The 20,083-nt window shown below is 39.6% G+C and overlaps 1 protein-coding gene across 7 annotated transcripts in view; it reads right to left on the bottom strand.

The window, feature by feature from the left end:
- Nucleotides 1–20,083, bottom strand: part of USH2A (usherin) — a gene marked incomplete at its 5' end in the record, with an annotated part of 433,145 nt that overhangs the window by 320,740 nt on the left and 92,322 nt on the right. For all 7 annotated transcript variants that reach the window (XR_014562720.1, XM_083732918.1, XM_083732919.1 and 4 more), the window contains 2 exons: nucleotides 8,032–8,262; nucleotides 19,474–19,618. Coding sequence is in view for 6 of the 7 variants with exons in the window: in XM_083732918.1 (XP_083589044.1) it covers nucleotides 8,032–8,262; nucleotides 19,474–19,618 (376 nt within the window). The remainder of the gene's footprint in view (nucleotides 1–8,031; nucleotides 8,263–19,473; nucleotides 19,619–20,083) is intronic.

Below are 20,083 nucleotides of genomic sequence, written 5' to 3'. Positions count from 1 at the left end.
GACCCTCTGTGCAGACTCCATGTGCTCCCCGCTTAGAGCACAGCTCCACCCCAGCTTCCCAGTCCACGGGGCGGGGGGCACAACACCTGCCCCACCTCCGGCACTGGCAACCCACATTATGCCTCTGCATCCAGCTCATGGAGTGATGGCCTCTGCTGGATCCAAATGCACTTTCAAAAATACAAAGAGTCAATCAATTTGAAGATCAGCAGGTATGCTTTGGGAAGCATAACCCAAGCATAGTGCGCCTGCCCTGATTCTAGAGGACCTGAAAGGAAATTCACAAAGTAGCTGCATTTCTAGATCCAGTATTCCAAAAGTATTTCTCTAAAGGGCAGGTGGCCAGATGAGCTGGGGGGCAAGATGAGACCATGACTGCATTTTACGTGGCTTTCACACTTCCAGACTGCTTCTTGCCCACAGGCTCCTCCTCTCTCTCCAGTTATTTGGTGCTGGAAATTGCTGAGGAGCATATCAAAAACCTTTCACCTCTTCCCAGTGCCAAATTAGCTGGGCAGTGAGAATGCGGGAGGTATATGATAAGAGTACACCTTCCCCACAGCCCAGCTAATACACCACTGGGAACAATTGCAGAACACACCTATCTGCACATTCTTCATAGATTCCTATGGTCAATCGTCAGGAAGAAGGTGGAGACAAAGAAGGTATTTTGAATCTGCCAATGCCCATGGGCTGAGTTAAGAGGTGTGAGGGTGAGTGGGGAGGAGAGAAGCTAAAACCCTCCGAATGTAGGCTGTGGCCCAGCACACAGCCACTATGTGACCCCTAATGGCATGCAACCCCCAGGCTCAAAGGTTGTCCACCCTGAATGACTTCACCACGTATTCATTCTCAAGAATGGCTCAAAAATTCACCGCTTAGTCAATAAACAATTATTCAACTATATTATATTGTTGAGCACATGACTACCTTCTTGATGTCTTTTTTTGTGTTCTGCTTCGATTGGTGTAAGTGGTATACATTATTTTACATAATTCTGTTTTTAAAATTGAAATAGCTGTGCCCAGGTGGCTAACCAACTCTCTCTTTCTCCATTTCAGTGCCTGGTCAATTCTCTGTAATTTTGCATATTTTAAAAAACAGGGAATAGTAATACTATAGCGGTGAGCCTGGAGGATAGTGATAGTTGGTGATTACTAGATCAAAGACTTTGGTGAGATCAATACAGAAGGCCCCTCAACATCGATTACTATCCAGTGCTATAAAATCTAACTGCTTACCTTGTGAGATGAGCAAGTGGAATGAACAGGCCAAAGTCGGTACATAATTATTTAAATTAAAAGCATATCTGCTTTTAGCCAATGAACTAACCTTCTCTTATTCCGCATGGTAGTAATTAACCAGCCTAAAGAGATATGTTAACATGCCAATAAAGGGCTTTCCATCAGCAATTTTAAAAAATCAAGCTTTCTTGATTACAAGCGCCTCCATTTATGTTCTCTATTAAATTTAAAATATGACAGCTCTTTGATCCAAATGAACAGACCATACCAATTGCTAGCCATCCCTGTTTAGAAATACATAAAAGAACTTAATGATTTTACTATCTTCCCTGTCTCTTTTTAAAGGTAAAGTCTACCTTTAAAATAAAATGCTGATAGAACAAGTGTTGCAGTTTAATAAAATAAACGCCTGCCCTGAATTTTATTGCCTATACTTCTTCATTCTAGTAGTTATGCTAACACTAGCATTCTGAATTTAGTTATTTGCTTTGCATCAATATCTAAGGTAACAATAAATTTGTCAGTTTACATTAAGGATCAAGAGGTCACATCACATAAATTCCTCCTGAGCGCATCAAAAAAAGAACATGAGTAATGTGGAAAAAATGGAAGACTAATATAGAAATAAACATGATCCCATGTCATTCAAGATGCCAATATACTCCTGAGATTGTTATATCTAGAAGGCTAGTTGCTTCAAACTATTTTTTACTATTACTGTACAGTTAGAGAACAGTATAGTAAAGGAAAATAAAACAAATAGCACTAAGATCCTAAAAGGCTACAATTGAACATACAGTTACAACTGAAATTTTGCCAATTTGGAGGTATTTCCTCATCTCATCTTTTGAGGTGTTTCAACATAAGGCAACAATAAAAGTTTGATATAGTTAGAGAAATTCCGGGGGGGGGGGTCCTGCACATCTCTAGCTTGCTGTTGGAAAAGGACATTCAAAACCTGATGGAGATTGTCTTTTGGGGAAATTGCTGATGAATTTTGCATAGCAAAAAGAGCTTCAATGAAATGTTTGATATCTCTTGGAGTGGGGAGGGGGTGCATCCATGAAAAAATAAACTGTATTTACATTTTCCTCAACCAAAGTAGTGTGTCTCTGTTCATCTAGGAGATAATTGTTTAAACATGTGAGTGTTTGGCTTTACAAGCTTATATTATGTTTTCCCCACACACAAATCTGTATAGTATAATATTGCAACAGCTAAATCCTGACTGATAGTTTTGCCAAAAATACCATTGTTCAGTCTATGATCTGATTGATTTTAGGCCATAAGTACTTTAAGCTAATAAGGACAGAAAAAATTAATCCTCTCCTCCTCTCCCCCCCCCTTTAATATTGGCAATCACTCAATTGATAAGGCTCATCATAGTTAGACAAGATATTAATTTGATCTTTCTGAAAGATCAATTAGGGGATGAAACATGCCTTGATAATATTCATAGGAACGTTTCCTGGTGATATTCATGACAGACAATTGGAATCAATGAATGTCTTCCCTTCCTTGTTTGTTCAATACACCACTTGTTAGTTCCATCATGACTGTCCTCTGCAAAAACCACAAGCCGAGAATGAGAAAACCGCAGCTCATGAGTAGTGTAGAAAGCAGGCAGTCCTTCAGACTGTCAAAGTATTGGAGTATGGTATTGTACAGTGAAATCCTATGCATGTCTACTCAAAAGGAAGCCCCACCAGTATAGGACTGCCAAGAAAGATAGTGATGGACAGAACTGTCAATTTCAGTTCTCAGTTTTGCAGTCTTAAGTTCAGTCTGCCACATTTCCACATCAGATTTTTTATTTAAAACGCCTCATGAAAATTCATCAACATTTAAATGCACATTTCTCCTAATATACATACTTTGTATCCAACATTACCTAATATACACAATTTTGCAAGCAATTTCCCCCGATAGAATGCATTTCTGCTTATTTTCACTAATATATGCAGTTTTATGCACACTTTCCCATATTACATGCATCTTAGTACACATTTGTTGCTGTTGCTGGAGAAGTGCATCACAAAATTCGGGGGGGGGGGGGGAATAGCTCTGTTTCAGTCCACAAGTTGTTTTGGGAAGTGAAAATTAGGTAGCTCCACATTAAACTATAAACCAAAGCAAAATTCTCCTCCATCCACTAACAGAGCACTATAACGGAACAGAGTGGGGAATCCATCCACTTCTGCACCTAAAAGCAGCATATCATAAGGTGGGTGAGCAGGGTTTGTTTTTCTTTCTTAAGCAAATTAGAACCCCAGTTTTGCAAATTGGAGGGTGGAAATAGTGTTTTCTAGGCCCTACTCTAGGCTGGCATAGCTGAGGGGACCAAGAATTTGGGGGTATCTGCAGGGTTCGCATGTGGCTGTCTTCACAAAATACCCCATTTCCACACACTACTGAATGCTTACTATCCTCTCACATCAGTGGCAGAACTGCTAGTAGCAGCTTACCACCTGCCTCGGCAAAGTTTGGGGCCTCTACCATGGCAGAGAGATTTCTCCACCAGCAATCCTCTCCTCTACTGGCAAAGAGCTACAGAGGGAGATCAATGCACCTACCCCCACACCCTTATAACCTTTGTGACATTGTCATCCCAACCTGTAACTTGCTTTAGATACCATTTTAATCCGGGGAAGGGGGAGCCTCAAGGGAAAAAATGGAGTCACGAATTATAGTTCCTCATCAGAGAGGGAGAGCCAAGACATAGTCTCATTGTTGTCCTTGTACAAATCAGCAGGGAGGAGGATGGGGACAAAACTATAAGTATTTGACTCTAATGCCACCTACTGTTGGGCTCCTTGCCTTCTGTACTGCCACCCACCACTGAATTGATGTGAAGATCAAACTGAATAATCAGTATGTATGCTGCTCTCAGTTCATTAGAAGAATAGAACAGCACTCCTGTGAACAAGGTTCAGAATCAGCACAGGTGTATGTGCGCACTGAGTTAGATAGGAGGTTAAAAGCCATCTGTGGGATCACAGTTTTCTGCTGCTGCAACAGGAATTGAGGGCCAGTGGCAGCACCTAACATTCTTGGGAAGCTGTTGGGGACCCTACAGGGCAGTCATTTAACAACAATAACAACCTAGTGCTCCTAACGGCACCATACAGTAGGGTCTAGTTACCATTTTAAGGCCGCATATTCAGTTGTTGTGCTAGGATTCCCACTAGAACAATGGGACTTTCCCCCTTTCTTCCATCCATGCCAAATCTGCTCTGGAGGGTTGGGATAGCCCCCAGATTAGCACACGGACAGGAGAAATCTTTCTGGCAGGCAAGCAGACATGCTTGTACTGATGGGATGATCTCCTTAGCACTACACTGAATACAATCACCCCCTCTTTCCCAAATGCCTCCTACTATAGCAGTGCTTTGGGGCATCATGGGAAAATAAAATGTCAGAACCCAGCTACCTGACAGTGCTTGGAGACAAGTCCAGAGGAAGGGAAGCCAGAGGGCACTTTGTCCAGGGCCTCCTGAAACCTAGACACAACCCTGTTGTTATCTATTCCATTCTCATATTCTGAATTTCAAGATGTAGCTGCTGAATGTCGATCAGCTTGGTCAGTTATGTACTTTGGCAATAGATTCTTTAGGATAGGTTTTTAGAACAGTGTCTTAGTGCCTGCAACACCCTACCAAAAGGTACATTTAAAAATTCATTCTTAAGTGGAGGATTTTGAGATTTTGTACAAAGGCATAAATAAATCTGTATTTTTCAATGAAAAGGATATATAGGAAAAGCAAATGTATGATGCAGACTTTTTTAAAGTAATAATAATAATAATAATAATAATAATAATAATAATAATAATTTGTTTAAAAAAAATCAGTCCTGTTTCAGAAGAAGAAAAAAATACGACTACAGTAATGCTGCCCGGTCAGGGTCGGCTCCGCATATTTGTAGCGTTAAGTCCCTGTCGTGCACATTAGAAAATGTCTTAAGATGTTTTTGTTCACAAAGCAGCACAATTCACTTTGTTGTGCTGGATCACTCTTGTTTAAAGTGTTTCCAGCTCCCCTCTCACCCTATCTTCAGGCTTCTTGGGATTAGGAAGGAGGAAGAAAGGAAATGTCTTGTTCAAGAAGGAACTGTGAATTCATTTTAAGTGCAAGGCCATAGTCCTAGCAAAAAAGGTTCTGAGAGAAATGAAGAGAGGGCTAAATTCTTTCTTTTCTGAGGCCAGCTAACACTTCATAGTGGGACATGTCACTGTCAATAACGATAAAGCGAAGGGAAAGGAAGCATGGTCAGAATGCCCTTTGCAGAAATGGGAGCCTGACCCACAGTTATGCCATGATTCATATATTTGCTTAGGTTAGGCAGGTTTAATGAAGTTGCCTTATACTGAAGCAGAGATTGTTCTGTGGCCTTCCAGCTGTTGTTGCATTATAACTCCTATCAGCCCTACTGGCAGGGGCTGATGGGAGCTCAGCTGAAGCCCAGCAACATCTGGAGGGGCACAAGTTTCTGGTAGTGGGTGTTGTGTATTGAGTCAAAGGATTTTATATCTGTATTATTATTGTCTGTATTGCATTAGGGTAAAGTAACTGCCTTTTGGTTCCAGAGGGTACAGCTACTATTGGTTCATTTAAGCTGCTGTATTTGGATCCTCTGTCTTATTGGTTTCCTCCAAAAGGCAGGACTGTGATTGCCTGAGATTGTTCCCTCCAAAATGTATCCTTTCTAGTTAGTTCCCTCTCCCTATAAATGTAGCTCTCCCCTCCTCAGGCCCCAGTCTTGTTTGCTTTAATAAAGAAGTGTTACTAGAGAACTGTCTCCAGCATATTATGTCAAGAGAGCTGAAATCACAAACCCCACGTCACAACAGTGGGTACGCCCTTCCCCATTTCTCAAATTTTCCCCACCCTAACGTTCAGCCATAATGTATTAAGGTCTTTGCTTCTGCTATAATGGTGTTTTCTATCACATTCTTCCCCCAAACCAGTTTTTCCTGGAGTCCCTCCTACACCATTGTTAGCCTCTACCTAGCAGCAGCTCTCTGGGGTTCAAACAGGTGGGGGTTTTTAGCTGTGCTGCCTAAGATACTTCTTTTAATTCCCAGCACCTGCAGTTAAGTTAACTTATGGGTACAAGGCAGATGTACTACCCCTAAGTTATCATTCTTCCCAGTTAAGGAGAAACATTTGCACAATGTCTTCATCCAAGGAGCAGCAGAAAATGAATGTTTCTAAGGGTTGCAAAATATTGTTAATTACACAAATATAATAATTCTTGGTCCTTGAATAGAACAGCCATATATAGAGATGTATGGACATGCCTCACGCCATTCCAGCCTTTCATTGGTAATTTCTGTACCCCTGCCCTGCAATTGGTTTATTTTGCACAAGTCTTTTTTATACTATGTCATCTACCTATTTTTAAATATCATAGTGCACAAAAGATACAAACATCTCAGCCATCAACAGATGTTTACAAATCAGTCACTTTCTCTGTGTGTTCCTTTCCAAAGTTAATACTAGTCTTTTGCAACAAACAAAAAACAAAGTCTTGTGGCACCTTAAAGACAAAGTTAATGAAGTGGGGTCCTTCTGTTTGTTTTCACAAATATCATGATCCCCTGCTGCCTCTACCACTCTGGGTAAAGATGTCACAGGTTGGCATCCTGCATTTTACTTACTGCATAAGGGTTAGGGTCATAAGTCAACAGGTAAAAAAATAGACTACCTCTTTCTGTGCGAAAAGAACGATAATGAAGGATACATTCCTTTGGTTATTCAATTTCGAAGTAGGAAGCAGATTAAGGCTGCAATCCCAATCCTAACCCCATCATCTGAGACTAAATTCCATTGAACTCAGTGGGACTTACTTCTGAGAAAACATGGTTGGGACTTCTAGCAACAAAACAATTTACATAAATCAACAAACAAGTATGCAATTTCACTCACCAGCCCCTCAAGTTTCCTTTTCTATTTTTCAACTGAGCTTCCATTGGTTGTGGAGGTCTTTGAGCATACTCAGTTCTTTCTGGGCTTTTAGTAAGTAAAGGTAAAGGTACCCCTGCCCGTACGGGCCAGTCTTGACAGACTCTGGGGTTGTGCGCCCATCTCACTTAAGAGGCCAGGGGCCAGCGCTGTCCGGAGACACTTCCGGGTCACGTGGCCAGCGTGACATCACTGCTCTGGCGAGCCAGAGCCGCACACGGAAACGCCGTTTACCTTCCCGCTGGTAAGCGGTCCCTATTTATCTACTTGCACCCGGAGGTCTTTCGAACTGCTAGGTTGGCAGGCGCTGGGACCGAGCAGCGGGAGCGCACCCCGCCGCAGGGATTCGAACCGCCGACCTTTCGATCGGCAAGTCCTAGGCACTGAGGCTTTAACCCACAGCGCCACCTGCGTCCCCAGGTAAACTTTTAGTAAACTTGGGAAATTTAAGAAATCTTTTGTATTCCATATCACGAGGTTTACCTCTAATCATGCTGATTCCCCCGCTTTTATTATTACATTATTTATTATCTGGGCCCGGTGATTAGGGATTAAGAATCTTTGATTTACCCCTGAATTGCCCCAATTCCACTTGCATTCACACAAAAATAGTGAAAAATCAGGTCTCAAGAAGCACAAGATGATTCAGAAAGCAACAGAATGAAAAGAGTTAACAATAACATCATGCTGAAGTGCTCTAAAAACAAATGAATTTTTTAAAAAGAGCAATTCCAGAGAAATGGGCTAGTGTAAAGGCACCCTAACTATCCCATTGTTGTTTAAACAAAAACCAGCACTGCATGCTATCACCACAATCTCCTTACCTGTAAAATATGTGTTGGCAGGCAGAGTAGAACTTGGAAATTTATAATACCCATTTCCTGGAAAACGGATTCCTTTCATTACAGTTACACTTGATGTTGCTAAAGATGCATCTATTCTCTCCAGCTGATAGATTGGAGGAGGCCCATTAAGTTCTTTAGGTTCCTTCCAACTTATCTTTATCACTGTGCTGTTTATTCCTTCAGCATAAGGTGCAATTAGCTGTCTTGGAGCTATTTATATAAAAAGAAAAAAGGAAAGATGCATCTGTCCAGTTAAGGTTATCCAAACAATACTGGTTTTCAGAATAAACCAGGGAGTTCTACATGTATAATATATCGTCCCCTAGGAAAGCAGTATCAATTACAATTGCAAACAACCTTTGACCTGTGTGCTATTGCAATCATACAGTACAGATAATTCTTGATTTAGTAAAAAATTTGAATGGCAGCCATCCGATGTCTTGTTTGACCTGTCAGTGGTACAGTACTGGCTTTTTTTCACCTTAACTATTGACTGAAAGTAATTTTATCTCAGCATCATAAAAATAATAATACAGACCTTAAGGCACAAATTCAACTACAGTGGTACCTCGGGTTACAGACGCTTAAGGTTACAGACTCCGCTAACCCAGAAATAGTACCTCGGGTTAAGAACTTTGCTTCAGGATGAGAATAGAAATCGTGCAGCGGCGGCATGGCGGCAGCGGGAGGCCCCATTAGCTAAAGTGGTGCTTCAGGTTAAGAACAGTTTCAGGTTAAGAACAGACCTCCACAACGAATTAAATTCTTAACCCGAGGTACCATTGTAATTGTGAACAAGGGCACCCAGCTATCTCTCCAGAGTGTAATCAAATATATCAGGAATAGGAAAGATAGGTTCTCTTTGATAGGAGGAATTTTGTGTAATCTTTTACCGCTCAGTTAAATCATAATAGAGAAGGCGCCCGTCTGATTACAGTGGGAGGGAGTTCCAAAGTTTAGGTATTGCTACGCTAAAAGTCTGATTCTATCATTGTGTGGAATGGATCTTCTGGTAGGATGGTATCTGCAGGATGCTTTTTCCTACAGAACACACCAATCAACTGGGTATGTAGGGAGTGTGATGATCGCATCCATATCCTGGTCCCAAGCTGTATGCAACTTTGTACACTAACACCAGCACCTTCAACCTAACTCAGTGGAAAATGGCAGCCACTGCAATTCTTTCATATGATCGGCAGTTGAGCCGATGCATTTTGCCCTAGTGCAATTGTTTGGTATGCAGTCTTTTGTAGCTTGTTGTGGTTTGCTGGCCTGGAAAACTGGTCACTGCTGTGCAGCAATTTCCTCAAGATGTATTTTAGCTATAATATACTGTTGCACACCACCCCAATCTCTTCGCAGTGCTAGATTCCAGTGGTTCTAGACACTTAGCCAGGGTATGGTTTCCTTCGGAATGAGGGACAGCGGAGACTGTGATGTTTTTATGATCTATGGTTTATTTGCACATATTTACAACCTGAGCTTCCAACTTCTACCTCACACACACCAACTCTCAACTCTGGCCTTTGTCTTTCTAACTACCAGCAAGTTGAGGAATGTGGGGTCTACCCATTTGAAATCTGGCACAGAGCTGCTTCCTTTGTTACCTTAATGGCCCATATTTAGGTGGCCATTAACTCAACAGGAAGCTAGCCTGGCTATTTCAGGAATTGAATCCATTCTGGATCCAGGAATTAGAGGGAGGGGGCCCCAGGCATACAGTCTACCCACCAAAAGAAACACCTCATAGCAATACTTTTATCCACTCTGCACCCCAAGCAATTATTACTTTGCAAACCTGTGATTTTTTTTTACATGAGGTGTGTCCTAACCTATGCTGTATATATCAAAGACAGAGTTTTCGGTGATTATAGGGCACGACATTCATTTGGAGAACAATCTGGATTAAAATATGCATCTTGCAAATTACATCAGTTAGCTAAGAGTTTGTTGCAAAGCGCTTCATTTATAACAAATTAATAACATATCCTTAAAGCTTCTTGCATACAAAACCATCATTTTCTCACATTAACCTGTAGTATGTTGCTATTACTTTTTCTACAACATGATAAAATATTACTTTTGGCAGAGGGAATGATGGGAGACAAAAACCCACCAACCGTGCTATGCATTGTAAATTCTTGCTTGGACATCATTTATGACTTCACAATCTAATTAGTATCATACTGCTATGTTCGAAATTTACTGTGTTGAAATTGAAGTAGTGCAGTGTGAGGTCACAAGCTTCCCCGCATAAGTAGCGCAGAGCGCTAATGAAATGCAGTATTAATGCACAGGTTTCAAAAGAAAACATGGCTTTACAATTGGAACTTCACCTTTGGAGCAAATCAGTCTGTGTCAGCATTTTAAATGTGAGTGCCAAGGTTGAGTCCTCTAGTTCAGCTTAGAGTTGCTAAAGCAAAAAGGCTAAAATTCATTACTTCTAAAATGAATACATACAGCAAACCTTTCTTCACAACAACAACAACCACATCTCCCTTAAACAATCATCCTTTAATAAATAGGAGTTGCCTGCACTGTAATTATAACATCTTTGCTACCCAAATTTGAAGCTTTTATGGGGCTTCTGCAATTAACTACTTAAATGCATTGTAACACTTGCTTCTCTGACAGGAAAGTATTGATTTTTTAATCATTTTCAAGTCTACTCTAGCACAAATAAATGTACTACAGTTACAGTTAATGCACTGTGTACACGCATTAAACACTAGCATGACACAATTTATTATTTTGTGATATATGGAACAGAAACCCAACCTTTCAAAAAGCAACATCTTCGGTATAACATTAGTATTGTAACTACCATGTCCTTGGTGATTCAGAATACTGTACTTGTGTGTTGACATGTACAGTGAAGAGTCTCTACTGAAGCTGGTACTTCAGCAATTTGGATGAAAAAAGTAAGATTATAAATCTGCAGTACAGGTTGCCATGTCACTGGATTGTACAATATAGCTACTGGAGGCTAAAAGGCACAGTATACATTTCCTAAAGGTGTCACTGTGGTACCTGTAGCTGCTTTGTCAAAGGAGCAGTCTATAATTTTGCCTATTTAAATTTTGTCCAAGCCTCCTAAAACACATCTGTCAAAGCATACTGTATTTTAGTAGACAGCTATATTTTGCATATTTTAATTATGTAGTGTTTTTAAAATTTATTCCTAGATAATATATAGTTGATATATTATAAAGGTAAAATATTAGTTTAAACGCCTATGACTAGGTGTTTGCTGTTGTGTAACAGAGGGCAGCACCAAACAGATGGCCCATACTGTTTTATGTTAAAGATATATCACTTATAGATATTGCTGTATAGGTCACTATAAAAAAAAGCATTTCGCTTGTGTGCGTGAACACACACATACAATCTGTGTGCCTAAAAGAAAAATATAATTGTTGGTAAGTAAAGAGCAGTTAACTTTGTTTTGTTTGAAACGATATCATTTTAGTTTTAGAAGCTAAGACAGATGCCAGCATTTCACTGCGAACAGATGGTAATTCCATCTAATAGTGCATCTCTGTATTAGTAAGGTCTGTTGTGTATACAAACAGTAATAAACACTAGGTGAGTATCAAAATAAATTTTAATTGTTGACATTAAATTCTGGCAGCCATGCTTCTAAGGATAGTGTATTCTTTTCACAAATCTGTCAGGTTTGCTAATGCAGCTGCTAAAAGTTTCCTATAGCCTGTCAGGTTCTAAAGCTAATAAAAACGCATTTGCATTACAGCTACAAAATTTACAGGTCTACTTCTCTCTCATGCGTTTATATCAACAGCAACCTCTCAAATAATCAGCAGCACTTCTAATGTTTGGTTCCTCTTGGCTTTAGTCTGAAATTTGCTCCTCAGTGTTTTCTCTTTAATTAAAAGCCGAAATAGCAACAGTCTTTAGCAGCACTTTGAAAACGTAACCATTCATGAGAATATGGTCTCATTTATGCTTTGGCTACTGCTAATTAGAACTATAACCTTTTAAATGGCTACTTGTAGGGTTGTCCTTAAACACACACATACACTCAAACTCATATGGTGTACAATTTCAGTTCGTAAGCAAACGTTCAATGTTATGTTTGCCCCTCAACTAAAAAATGAGAGCTCCCTTCGCTGAAGCAGCTTGGCTATTGTTACAAGATGTTAATAAAAGGGTGCCAGGAATGTTTTCAATAGAACTGCGACTAGTTTGGCAATGCAAAGTATTTTGCCATTCAACCTCATGGATAAATCTTTGTACTGAATGGGAGTGACGGAGACATAGAAATGGTTGAGCAAGGATAGCTTAGTCTGTAGTCCAGAATCCTAACTGATGAAGCCCCCCAAAGGCACAACTCAACAAAAGGGTTGCCTAGTGATTGATTTAAAATGTAATACCCTGAACTTCAATTTTTAAAACTTATAGGAGGGTTTACATTAAGACACTGTGAAAACCATTTTCAAAACAAAGTTAATAACAAATGAATTACAGAGAACACAGCAAAGCAGCAACAGACAACAATAAAACTGTTCCACAAGTAGCAGTCATAATTACATATTTTTTTAAAAAGCTAAACTGAAACTGAAAAACTGAAAAATAAAAACTTTAGGTCCAGTACTCAGAAACAGTGCCTATGCCTTTAAATTTCCAGGTGTTAAATGAGGTTCCTGCCATGGTGCAAACCCATTATTCACTAGTCCCTTCTCTCTGGCCACCTCCATCATGATATTAAATTTGTCCTATAGGAGACAGGTGAGAGTACAAATGAAGAGCTAGTAGGGAACTAATGGGCAGTGGGGGCAGCGACAGCCTTGTTTGCTGCCTTGGGGCACTTATAGCTACTCAAACCATCCCTGGACAAGGATTAGGCAGCTGTATTGGTTATCCTGATGACATACCTGCACACGGTAGGACTAAAGCTACTTATTTCCAGTTTAAAACAGTAGGGCTGGAATATTCCTCAAATAAACATAACAAGTTTTAAGGGTTCATTGTATTATGAACATAGAATCATATTTCTTTAAAAATCAATGTAAAAAAAAAATCCCGAAAAATATATTGCTTCCACCATATGGGACAACCAACGACTCACCAACCGATTTAAGATGCAGCATATTGAGCTGACCATATGTTACAGTGCTGTTGAATGGCTGAGTGATTCATGCCCGTCACATTCTAGTATATCAATTAAAGCTCCTTGAAGTCTGCATGATTTGTGTCTCTGTTATTAAACCCTGCTAATTCATCCCACTTACACATCTGTTATAAATCTCTAGGAGTGCTGCATGATTCATGGCAATCTGTGAGCATGGTACAGCAAATTCTTCTCCTTGTAATTAACAGTAAATTGTTTTACTGCCATGCAATGAATTTTTCAGTTATATTGCAAATGAACTCCTAAATGCATGGCTCTTTCCTAAGAACTGACTTATATCATTAGGCAATTAAAAAGTATTGCTTTGAACCAAAAGCTTTTAATCAAGAGAAATACAACTTAAACTCAGCCTAAAGACCATGCAAATTTGACATACTGGCAACAGAATAATTTGTGCAATTTCCCGAGGAGTGAAATATGTCCTTTGGGGAGAACAAACAAATAAGGTTTGGCTCATGCAATGGTGCACAAAGAGCACCCAATCTGTAGCTGGAGAGCACTTGGCAAGAGAAGATACTGAGCGGTTACTGTTTATCTCGGGAGTTATTTAAATCATCTGTCATTTGCAAATTCCTCAGATTATGTTTCACGTCTCTAATTGTAACACAGTGCCTATATTCTTGAAATAAATAATTGGATCATCACAGGATTCCAGTACTAGTCAAGAGTTTCAGTCAAAGGTGAAGCCAATTCGCTTTTGCTTTGCTGCCTCTGTAGCTTCCTGAAGAGGCTTTGATTCTTCTACCCTGCCCCCTGCCACTCCCCATCTCAGTCTGGATCTTGGCACCAGCCTGAAATTCACGAGTCCATACATCAAGCCAGTATAGCAACAAATAAAATTAGATTCAAAGAAGGGGGAATAATTGAAGGACGGCAAGCAAAAGTACATATGTGTGTATAAATATATATATATATGCTCCATGCTTAAAAGGGAAAATGAGCATGCAAATGTGCCATTGCATCCATATATATATATATATATATATGCAGGTTTTGGTGTCCTCGGGTGTCTTCCCGTGTAAAAGTTGGGGTGTCTAGGCGACGTTTCGACGAGGTCTCACTCGTCATCTTCAGGTTGGTGCTTTCGGCTTCTTGTTACTGGAACAGAGTGAAAATCTACGAAAGCATATATATATATATATATATATGGATGCAATGGCACATTTGCATGCTCATTTTCCCTTTTAAGCATGGAGCAGAAAGTGACTTTGTTTTAATGAGGGATTATTCAAGACAGGAACGAACAAAATGCATTCATAACTAAGAACAAAGATTGTATTGTGAAACAAAAAAACAGGCAACTGCTGAGAAAGAAGGGGATGATTGGTTTATGCATTATGAATAAAAAGGTAGAAAAATATTTATATTAGTATTCACTAATGACTATATATACAAGATTGCTGTAATTAAAATTATAAATTAACATATTAAGAGTGCTTGTTTAATCACTTTGGGTCCCATTCACAGTGACAGACTTTTATGTACTTGCATGCAAAGCAATGTGTGTTTTCAGACCAGAGGCAAACAGCCTGCGTATTTTACTTTTAATAGAGAAAGGAAAATCTAATGCACCACTAATTACCAGTTAATTGGATATGGGTGGTTTTTAAGACTATGATAGAGTATTGTGCTTAAAAACCATTATATGACAGGCAAAACATATGGTTCTTATCAGTAGTGTGTACCTTTCTGAACTATTGGAAATTCAGGCATTACAGGTTTCTCTTTGAAGACAGTAAACCTAGGGATGGCAAAACCTGAATAAAAATATACATCAAATCCTATGCTCCCAAAGGTGTGGAGCTTGTTTTGCTTTTTGGCAACTGTATTCCATTCATAAATTGATGAAAACTGGGTATTTTCCAGATACACAAGAGTGTCAAAGGAAAAGAACAGCATCAAAGATAGAAATAGGTATATGTGGCCCTGCAGCATGGCAGATAGTCTAGCATGCTGTACTCACAGCATGGCCCATCTAGTCTAGCATCCTGTACTCACAGTGGCCAACCAGATGTTTACGGGAAGCACGGAAGCAGGACCTGAGCACAACTGCACTCTGCCCACCTGGAATTCCCAGCAACTGTGGATGTGACTGTTGCTATTAGCTGCTGATAGCCTTATCCTCCATGAATTTATTCAATCCATTTTTAAAACCCACCAAGTTGGTGGCCACTGCTGCCTCCTGTGGAAGTCCCATAACTGCACTATGTGAAGAAGGACTTTCATTTATCTGTCTTCAACCTTCTAACATTCAGCATCATTGTATGTCCACAAGTTCTACTTTTGTGAGAGAAGAAGAAAAACCTTTCTCTATCCACTTTTTCCCATGCCGTGCAAAACTTTAGACACCTCTGTCATGTTGCCTCTTACTCACCTTAACCAAAAAGTCCCACATGTTGCAACTTTTTTCTTCACAGGGGAATTTGATCATTTTGGTTGTTCTTTTCCAACTCCAAAATACCCTTTTTGAGGTATGATAACCAGAAGTGTGAACGGTATTCCAAATGTGGCCACACCGTATATTTGTATAACTGCATTATGATACTGGCATTTATTTTCAACTCCTTTCCTAATGATCCCTAGCCTGGAATTCTCTATGACAAAGTTGCTCAAGGGTCTTAAGATTATTACACAATAATTAGTTACGACCAACTTTAGCTGAATCTGGGCCAATGAATTTGCAATACAGTGTTTTATGATATCACTGGTACAAAGAGATAATCAGTACCATCATATAGCTCAGGCTCATATAAAGGGGGTCTGCTATATATAGGCCATTTAAACTATTTTAAAACCATTTCTGAATATCATGCTCACCTGCCACAAAACATGCAAGACAAGTAAAAACCAGGACACCCCAAAAGTTTTTTTTACAAAAACACCCCAAAAACCGTGATTTTTCAATTGACTTGCCCTAAGATCCTGGACAAAGAGCCACCTTTCGGAAATTCCCACCTTTGAAATCCTAGTAATGTCCGGGAAAATCCAGACGTATGACAGCCCTAAATACACATTTATATTTCCACTTCAAGGTCAACGTTAGGCATTTAAAATGTTCTACAATTATTTCTTTGAACACCTGTGAAACCTCCAGTGACAACCATGAAGACATTTTTAATTGAAACTCATATTTAATATCTGACAAATAAATGATAACAGTGTTTCTTAGACATCAGTGGGAATTTGATTCAGATTTCAAGTTCAGATTTGTGTTTGCATGTTCTGGATTCTAATTTGGAGACACCAAGCATAAACATGCAAGCTTACTGTTGCTTACACTTAAAATGGGATCTGTAGAAATATTAGCATTATTGTCTGATTTTAATATATGTGAAACCTGGAGCGGTGAGGAGCGCTAACGCATTGCACAAGCACCTCTCCTTGTGCCAGCTTGGTCCTGACAATCCTTCTGTTTGTGCAGGTTTTGCCCGGCAACACCTACACAGATGGGCCTGTCATGCCCCCTGAATGTCTAAATATTCACTTTTGCTTTGACACATGAGCAAGAGACAATAACCAAATGGTTATCTTCCCTCAGCCACCAGCTGTTCACCATTGGCAGCAAAGATGATAGGAGTTATTTGCAGTAGCATCAGTCCCATTTTTTAACAGTAATATCTGATGATTCCCTATAGAAAATAATTATTCAGGTTTCCATGGCACTTCTCTGCTGCTTTCCATGTGTTTACTTTAAACTCCATGATGAAAAGGTATAGAAGTATCATTTGCTTCTAAGGTTTCAAATGTAAAAGTGTATACATGCAGATGGAAAGTTCAAGCTGGTTCACACTCACATTACTAGATGACTACACCTGCAGTGCTACTGGCAGGTAAGGATCCATACCACTTTACAAAGGGATGCTCTGAACAACCCAGAGCCAACAGTTCTGTGGAACTTTTGCTTTAGGCAGAACTCCGAAGTCTCTCTCATAAATTATCTTGGGAACATAAGATGCCTAGTGAAGCTGTGTAATGAAACCGATGAAGTCTGTGGATCCTTTCACCTCCACTCACTTTCCAGGACAGATCTCCCTACAACTGTTATAAAAATGTATTATAATAAGGAAGCATTTGGGATCTTGTAAGTGGCGCTGTGGGTTAAACCACAGAGCCTAGGACTTGCCGATCAGAAAGTCGGCAGTTCGAATCTCCGTGATGGGGTGAGCTCCCATTGCTTGGTCTCTGCTCCTGCCAACCTAGCAGTTCGAAAGCACATCAAAGTGCAAGTAGATAAATAGGGACCGCTCCGGTGGGAAGGTAAACGGCGTTTCCGTGCGCTGCTCTGGTTCGCCAGAAGCGGCTTAGTCATGACCCGGAAGCTGTACGCCGGCTCCCTCGGCCAATAAAGCGAGATGAGCGCCGCAACCCCAGAGTCGGTCACGACTGGACCTAATGGTCAGGGGTCCCTTTACCTTTAAGCAGTCCCTCTGCTTTTGGTTTGCGTTGTTCTTCCAGACTACCAAAGAAAAGCAGTCACTGAAGTAGGAGCAAAACGCATAATTCTCTCTTTCATGTAAACACCATACATTTGAACTGTAGTTTGTTACAGGTGCTGAGAATTGTAGCTCGGTGGCAGATAAACTACAGTTCCCAGGATTATTCGAGGATGCCCTGGGTTTTAAATGTGCTTCATAAGGTATGTTATATGCACAGCCTAGCAAAACTGGATCTGCAGCTTCTTTCCCCAAACACCCACAATGCTATCAAAATGCATTTCAGATGGTGCTCTTGCATTTACTCCTGATAATTAGCAGCAAGGAGATTGTTAATTAAAGTAGCCTTTAAAATAATTTGTCAATTGTGTTTTGCTTGTGCATCTCAGGAAGAGTTGACACACAAAGCACATTTGCTAGATTTCAGTGAAAAAAGTTAATTCAAGTAAGTGGATACAGGCTTAAAATGGCAACTTTCCAAACCTAGAAATGAAAAATAGAAAAATACTCAACATTTAATATATCTAAATCTACTGGTCACTCAATTTTATACTCTACTGTATTATTTAAGGTGACTGATACCAAATTATTAAAACAATAATAAACAAGCTGTCAGGTTTCAATGAGCTATTTATTTTCAGGGAACTGACAGGTAAGCAAGAAACGATGCTTTATCACTAATAATAGCCAAGGGTCCTATCTAAATTCCATTAGTTATTTTTGAAACTGTTCATTACAATATATTACAGAATCCTGAGGTACAAAGATTTGAAGGATTGGCACCTACAGATTCTCCAAATTACACATCTCAACTGAGTGTTTGAGACTGATGCTGAGGAGTATATTTCTGTACACCAGGGATTGGGAAGTTCAGACCCAGTGACTAAATGCACCTTTCTGACTCCTCCCTAGCCACACCCCTTGCCTATCCTGCTTTGCATTCTCCTTGAATGTTTTGTCTGGCTGGAATGTATCCTCAAACTCTTATAATGCCTATTGCATGCCTGGACGGAAGACAGAGAGGGATGTTTCAGTGTGGTTGGGAACAAGCCCACTGTGCAAAGGTAAAAGTAACATTCATTGCTCTGCCAACTTTTGCTTCCAATGCTTCCTACTGACATGTGGGTCCCAAAACATTGCCTAGAAGGGGTTGCGATTCTTGGGCTGAAAAATCTTCCCCGTCCCTACTGTATGCTGTAGTGCAATAAACAGACAAATCATATTCAAACTTTATGCCAATTTATGTGGGGGTAGAGGGTCACATGTGCACCCCCTTCCAAATATGCAAATACTTCTACATCTTGCAAGTCTACCTTTTTCCCCCTCCTAGGTTTCAATCATGCATATAGCTCTCAGAAAAACTTCCTGCACTACTTCTGGTTAGGAGAAAGGTGGGGTTTTGCTATAGGACATCCAAAATGGTCCCCCTACCCAAAAATGCAAGAACAGGGTGCCAATAATTTTGCAACTGTAAAATGCTATATATATGCTAAACATGCTATTGATACAAAAGGTGCTAGTAGTAAATATTAACTTCATTAGGCTTATGTACTTTATTTGCTGAAACTGTAAACAAACAAACAAATGTTATGTTAAATGGCTTCTCATTGAAAAAGAAACCCATGCAGGCTTTCTAATACACTACAAGCCTATGTGGAAAACATGGTGTTTTGTTTTTAATCTGTCATGGTAAACAAATACCAATTAAGCTAGTCACTTTGTATTAACACAGCACCTATCTCAGTCACTATGCATCAACCTGTGATCATCTGTAATGGTGCTCATTAGAAAGGTACGTGCTAAATTTATACTTCAATACAATTTTTTCTCTTCCCTTACCTGCTGCTAAAGTTTGCCCCATTCCCTGCTCGCTGCTGACACAGCCAACTTGATTGCAGAGAGTAATGGTAAAATAGTACATTCTGTATGGTTCCAGTCCTTCCACTGTGTAGGACTGTTCATCAGCTTCAGCAACATACAAAACCTAAAAAGCAAATAGAGTTAAGACAGCTATCTTGATAGCACTTCCATTATTTTACACTGATAAGAAAGTACATTTAGCAAAAAGAAATTAGCTTTTGCTGATTTTTAAAAAAACTTTTTTAACCTTAATACGTTTGCCAAGAGCCATTAGTAGAAACAGGACTTTTCCAAGGAACCTCAAAGAGCTAGAATATAAATTGTAATTGAATATAAACTGTAGTGTCACAGCTTACACTGATTTTATGCAATCACAGATTTAGCAGATTGTCAATAAATAAACAAATAAACAGAAATGGTTATTTTTACAAACAGTGTAGATTAAGCATTACAACTTTCTGTGATGAAATCTACCAATCCAATCACCATGGAATAAGAAGGATGACTAACAAGTATTTCAAAAAGAAGACTTGTCTCTTGCAAACACATAAATTTATTAGTATCATCACCAATATTAATTATATATCAG

This window comes from Podarcis gaigeae (assembly GCF_964106915.1).
Source record: "Podarcis gaigeae genome assembly, chromosome: 3".
Taxonomy (NCBI): Eukaryota; Metazoa; Chordata; class Lepidosauria; order Squamata; family Lacertidae; genus Podarcis; species Podarcis gaigeae.
Note: the sequence above shows the minus strand (reverse complement) of the source record. Positions and strands in the feature narration are given on the sequence as shown.